The following is a 6006-nucleotide window of genomic DNA, read 5'->3' on the forward strand; positions in this document are numbered from 1 at the left end:
AAAAGAAAAAGTTACGGAATAATTAGAAATAAATCGTTGAAAAACGGCGTTTTTTTCTGAAAGAGAAAGTAAAAAAAGAGAAGTCCAAGAAGGCGGAAAACACACACGAGGAGGGCGAAGTGTTCTCCGCCATTGATTGCTAATTCCACATAACTAAATAATTTTCCTGTTGGTCATGTACATTTCGGTGGTGGGGTTTATGAAAAAAAGTTACGGAATAATAGAAAATAAATCATTTAAAAATAAAAAGATTTTCTGACTACAAGATGGGGGGGGGGGGACTATCCCCGTGGGGCGTGGTTCACTGTTAATTACTCATTAAATAACGTATTTGTCTGGTTAATATGCAATGTGTTTTTAAAAATTAAACAATACTTAGACTAATTTCCTACTTGTTTAAGTGAAGATGTTTCTTTTCTGTTTTCTTTCAGAAATGACTCGTACTCAGGCAACCTCCATCTGCCCTCTCTGCCTGAATGACTACAAAGCGCTATCGCAACATTTAAAGAGAGCGCACTTTGTGTTAAATATTGACGAGCGGAGGCTGCTCCTCAACCTGGCCTCCAGACGGGTCAACATCCGCTCGGGCCCTTGTCCAGTCTCGGGCTGCAAATACCACAGCTCCAGACTGGACAAGCACCTCCAGGATGGCCACCCGGAGATGAGCCCAAGCCACATGTTCAATGAGCAGCAAGCGGCCAGGAGGGCGGTGACGGTCGAGCTTCTCGGCCACCTGAGGGCCACAAACCCTCAGGTGGCCATGGTCTCGTCTCTCGACGTGGACCAGAGGGACCCCGAGGAGCCGCAGGGGGTCGATGAGGTCGACCCGGGGGCGGTCTGCCTCAGGCCAGACTGCATGACCGAGAGGGCGGAGCTCCTGGTGGCAACTGCTACCATCGAGAGGAAGGAGAGGGAGTCTCTCGTTCTTCTGAAACAAGTCACGGTGCAGGCCAGACAATTGTGCCTCTACCAGAAGGTCGTGAGAGAGGTGAGTGCAGCTGGCTCAGAAGTGAACAGCATCACACTGGCCACATAATATTCATCATACTCGTTTCTTCTTTTTCTCAGATGAAGGAAGGTGCAGCTGGCAGCCGGGGAGAGGAGAAGGAGATGGAGGTGGATGAGGAGGTGGAGGAGCCGGTGGAGAATGAGGTTGAGGAGCGGGTGGAAGTGGAGAATGAGGTGGAGGAGCGGGTAGAGGAGGAGGAGAATGAGGTGGAAGAGCGGGTACAGGAGGAGGAGAATGAGGTGGAGGAGGAGGTGGAAGTGAAGAATGAGGTGGAGGAGCGGGTGGAGGAGGTGGAAGTGAAGAGTGAGGTGGAGGAGCGGGTGGAGGAGGTGGAAGTGAAGAGTGAGGTGGAGGAGCGGGTGGAGGAGGAGGTGGAAGTGAAGAATGAGGTGGAGGAGCGGGTGGAGGAGGTGGAAGTGAAGAGTGAGGTGGAGGAGGAGGTGGAAGTGAAGAGTGAGGTTGAGGAGCGGGTGGAGGAGGTGGAAGTGAAGAGTGAGGTGGAGGAGCGGGTGGAGGAGGAGGTGGAAGTGAAGAATCAGGTGGAGGAGCGGGTGGAGGAGGAGGTGGAAGTGAAGAATGAGGTGGAGGAGCGGGTGGAGGAGGTGGAAGTGAAGAGTGAGGTGGAGGAGCGGGTGGAGGAGGAGGTGGAAGTGGAGAATGAGGTGGAGGAGGAGGTGGAAGTGAAGAGTGAGGTGGAGGAGGAGGTGGAAGTGAAGAGTGAGGTTGAGGAGCGGGTGGAGGAGGTGGAAGTGAAGAGTGAGGTGGAGGAGCGGGTGGAAGTGAAGAATGAGGTGGAGGAGCGGGTGGAGGAGGAGGTGGAAGTGAAGAATGAGGTGGAGGAGCGGGTGGAGGAGGAGGTGGAAGTGAAGAATGAGGTGGAGGAGCGGGTGGAGGAGGTGGAAGTGAAGAGTGAGGTGGAGGAGCGGGTGGAGGAGGAGGTGGAAGTGGAGAATGAGGTGGAGGAGGTGGAGGCCGGGCCAAGCAGGCAGCTGCAAGAGAGACAACAAGCCACGTTCAAGGGGACAGGTGGAGGCGCGGCCATGAGGCCCCGAGTCCTCCCTCCCAGTATCGGTAAGAGGAGAAAGTATAGTGTGTGTGTGTCTCTCTGTGTGTGTGTGTGTGTGTGTGTGTGTGTGTGTGTGTCTCTGTGTGTGTGTGTGTGTGTTTTAAGATTCTATTTCAATGTTGAATAAGTAAAAATGTTTTCTTTCGTTGAACAGAAACCTTTTTGGCCGAATACGCGGCCTACCATAAGGGCAGTCACCCCACCCTGAAGCAGGCGGAGAACGTGATGTCCAAAGTCAGGCGGGTGAGGGCGTTCCTCCTCCACCTCTCTGTGGGGAGGAGCGACCTCGCCTCCTGGCTGTTTCTAGACGACATCCCCGGGATCATGAGGTCAGCGTCTTTTTCACATGCAAATGAAGCGGCTGCTACACGAGCGTGACGTGATGGTGACTACATTGCAGTGTTTCTGTCACAGATATGCAGCACACCTCATGAGCGAGGGGAGAGAGGTCACCACCGTCAACTTCTACCTACGGAATGTCCTGCAGTTCTTGGGGTACCTGCAGGACACCCCACCAAGCGCCTGCAGGTTAAGGAAGGCCCAAATCAATGGCATCGTCAGGGCGCTGGACAAGGCCTTGGAGAATCTGTCCGGGCTCATCGTGACCCACCAGCTCCAGGTGAAGACCAATAAGATGGGCCGCATCGTGTCCAGGGAGAGCCTGAGGAGGTGCCAGGAGCAGGCCAGGCTGGTGATCCCCGAGTTGCTGAGTAAGACAGTTTGCATACATGAAATATATGTAGACGTCAGTAAACGTGTCTCCAGAGTTCTAAAAGAGTTTTGTTCTCTCTCCTCATTTCAGCCGAGATGGAGACGGACGCAGAGTACAACCTCCGAGACGATTTCTACGGCTACTTCTTGGCCTTTGTCGTCTCTATTTATGGACACAGGCCGGGAGTACTCGCCAACATGACCGTCTCTGAGGTCGAGGCGGCCAAGAAAGACCGGCTCCTCCCGACGGACAGCGGCTACGTCATCACCGTAGGTCCCGAGCTCCACCACGAAGCGCCTCGTCAGCTGTTTTCTATGTTTCATGTTGGTGTCCGTGTTTTATAGATCAACGAGCACAGACCCAACAAGGATGGGCGGGCCCAGATATTCCTGACCTTTGAGGAGTTCTCCTGGCTGGAGAGGTGGCTCGAGGTCAGGAAACATCTGGACCCCAAAAATCAGAAGGTGTTGGTCAGCAAGGGCGACGGGCCGGTGAAGAACATGGTCCGGTACCTGCAGATGGCCTGGGCCCAGATGGGCCTGCCCGGACGGCCCACGTTCACCGACCTCAGGATGGCGGTGTCTGCACACGTACGTGGAGTTCCCCGTCACTCTCTGACGCTGGAGGACACAAACAATCGGCCGCCTGACACGGTTTACGTTTCTTTGACTGTTTCCAGGCCCAAAACGTTCCCAACAAGACGACCCGGAAGCAGCTGGCGAGGTTCATGTGCCACAACACGCCAACTGCTGATGGTTTTGACCCACTGGTACTGGACCGCAGCCAGGCCAAGGAGTTGAGGAGGCAGTTTGAGGAGGTGACTGCCTCCTCCTCCTCCTCACATGCCGCCACCAAGGAGGGGCACCGAGCGCCACGCCAAGGGTCCTGGAAGGCGGAGGACGCCAGCGAAGACAGTGGCGACTCGGCTGCCGAGGAGGAGGAGGAGGCCGCGGAGATGGAGGAAGAGAGGTTGGAGAACGAAGCGGTAGAGGAAGAGGACCAGGAAAGTGTAAGTAAATATTCGGTCTTTAAAAAAGTGCATGCCAGTTGTGTGAAAACAGGAACTGATCAACTCAATGTGTTTGTTTGTTTCCTCAACAGACGCTCCAGAAGAAGAAGCCCAGGAGGACGGTGGTCTTGATCAGTCCTCTGCAACGGGCTAAAGAACTTTATCGAAGCAGACACCGCCTTGTGAACAGAAAGAGATGAATTTAATATTCAGCTCTTTCTGTTCTATTTGTAAATAGTTTGTAACTAGTGTGAGATGTTGATTATGTTGTGTGTGTTTGTTTTGGATGGATTTATTGTTCATAATGTTGTTCTGTTTTCATATAAATGTGTTCATTTGTGTTTTAAATACATTTCAAACATGTGTTATAATCAATCACGGTCCTCCTGATTATTCACACACAATGGCTGTTTAGGGAATGTGACCGTCCTCTGGTGTGAACTCTGATAGTCATTTAGACATGTTTTTAGTGGTCACTTTGCTATGCTTGTACCCAGGACTTAGTCCACCTTTCCTGGGTATTCATCAAGTGAAATCCCCCTCTCAAAGCACCAGGGACATGAGGGGCACAGTGACTGCCACCGGCTGGGCCGTCCCTTCAAGGCCGCTTTGGATCACTCCAATGGGTCAACCTGCATGCCACTTGGCCCAGAGCCACCTCTGGAGCTCATTCCCTGACCCTGCTCACCCTCCGACCTAGCCGACCCCACACTTAAGCACCGCCCTGGAGTTGTGGAATATAATAGTTTTTTTTTTTTTTACTCCAAGGGCACGAAATAAAAAAACTTCCGCACGGACCCATTGAATGTGGCCTGTTGTCCACCCGGTGGCAGTCACTGTCCCAACCCTTGCAGACATTTGGCTGAGATCTGGTCAATTTGACATTATATGATGAAAACTCCTATGGACTCCAGATTTTGACCAGACACTCTGGGAAGGGCCCACGATGAGGTCACAGGGTTAATATTGTTCTGATTGAAGGTCATTTGATCTAAACATGCCAGAGCTTAGCTTTCTCTTCCAGGCTGTTGCCCTGGATCCCCGAATGACTAAAGGCCAACTTCTGGGTTAGCATGTGGCTAATTAGCCATTTAAAAAAAAGGTCCAAACTGATTGAAACTGAAACTCCAGATTGCCCTGGACGGCGTGAATGACATACTGTAAGAACAAGTTGTAGTCCCCATTTTTTGTAAAGGTCCAAACTGATTGAAATTGAAACGCCAGATGTCGATGGATGCCCTGAACAACATACTGTAAGCACAACGCTGCAGACCCTTTAATTCAATTCAGTTTATTTGTACAGCCCATTCTCACAAATTACACATTTTATCTGTACACATAGACATCCCTGACCTTTGACCTTTGACCTCACATCAGGAACAACTCCCAAACAACCATTCAGGGGGAAAAAATGGAAGAGACCTTCAGGAGAGCAACAGAGACCTCGTCTGCCGACGATGACAGGGAGCCCGGAGAACCGAACCAGGACCTTTGGGAACGGTGCCAGCGGAACCGCCTCCACATCAACTCCAGTCAGACCGAGGAGCCGGTGGTGGATCCAACGCTCTCCTCCGGTACCAGTGAGCATCCAGGGACTGGACTTTGAGATTGTAACATGGTATAAGTACCTGGGCGTTCACCTGAACAACAAGCCGGACTGGGCTGACCACGCCCACTTTATGAAAGGGACCGAGCAGACTCTTCCTGTGAGGAGGCGGGGGTCCTCTGCAGTGCAGGGAGCCCTCCTGATGACCTTTGACCCCGTGGTGGCATCAGCCATCTTCTCTGGAGTCTCCTGGAGCAGCAGCATGGCTGACAGGAAGAGGCTGACCACGCTGATGAAGATGAGGAAGAAGGCCAGCAGCGTGCTGGGGGTCCTCTGGATACTGTGGAGGTGGTGGGGGACGGGAGGAGGATCACTACACACTGAGTAGATCACTACACACTGAGGAGATCACTACACACTACACACTGAGTAGATCACTACACACTGAGTAGATCACTAACACACTACACACTGAGTAGATCACTACACACTCAGTAGATCACTAACACACTACACACTGAGTAGATCACTAACACTGAGTAGATCACTAACACACTACACACTGAGTAGATCACTAACACTACACTGAGTATATCACTACACACTGAGTAGATCACTAACACTACACACTGAGTATATCACTACACACTCAGTCGATCACTAA

At 51.9% G+C, this 6006-nt stretch overlaps 2 protein-coding genes across 3 annotated transcripts; both read left to right on the top strand.

Moving 5' to 3' along the window:
• Positions 1–9: 9 nt before the first annotated feature.
• On the top strand, positions 10–1498 carry LOC130190898 (myelin transcription factor 1-like). Its single transcript, XM_056410482.1, has 3 exons — positions 10–988; positions 1069–1223; positions 1489–1498. The coding sequence occupies exons 1-3, from the start codon at positions 407–409 to the stop codon at positions 1496–1498; spliced, it is 747 nt and encodes a 248-aa protein (XP_056266457.1). The 5' UTR covers positions 10–406.
• Positions 1499–1976: 478 nt separating this feature from the next.
• On the top strand, positions 1977–4171 carry LOC130190980 (uncharacterized). 2 transcript variants are annotated; one of them, XM_056410652.1, is made up of 7 exons: positions 1977–2080; positions 2230–2404; positions 2490–2785; positions 2878–3056; positions 3132–3377; positions 3467–3796; positions 3889–4171. In XM_056410652.1, the coding sequence occupies exons 1-7, from the start codon at positions 2050–2052 to the stop codon at positions 3994–3996; spliced, it is 1365 nt and encodes a 454-aa protein (XP_056266627.1). In that variant the 5' UTR covers positions 1977–2049; the 3' UTR covers positions 3997–4171. The 2 variants fall into 2 exon arrangements, with proteins under 2 accessions (XP_056266627.1, XP_056266628.1); XM_056410653.1 differs by lacking the exon at positions 1977–2080 and having other exon boundaries at positions 2322–2404; positions 2476–2785.
• Positions 4172–6006: the final 1835 nt, after the last annotated feature.

The sequence above is a fragment of the Pseudoliparis swirei genome, unplaced genomic scaffold (assembly GCF_029220125.1).
Source record: "Pseudoliparis swirei isolate HS2019 ecotype Mariana Trench unplaced genomic scaffold, NWPU_hadal_v1 hadal_25, whole genome shotgun sequence".
Classification (NCBI taxonomy): Eukaryota; Metazoa; Chordata; class Actinopteri; order Perciformes; family Liparidae; genus Pseudoliparis; species Pseudoliparis swirei.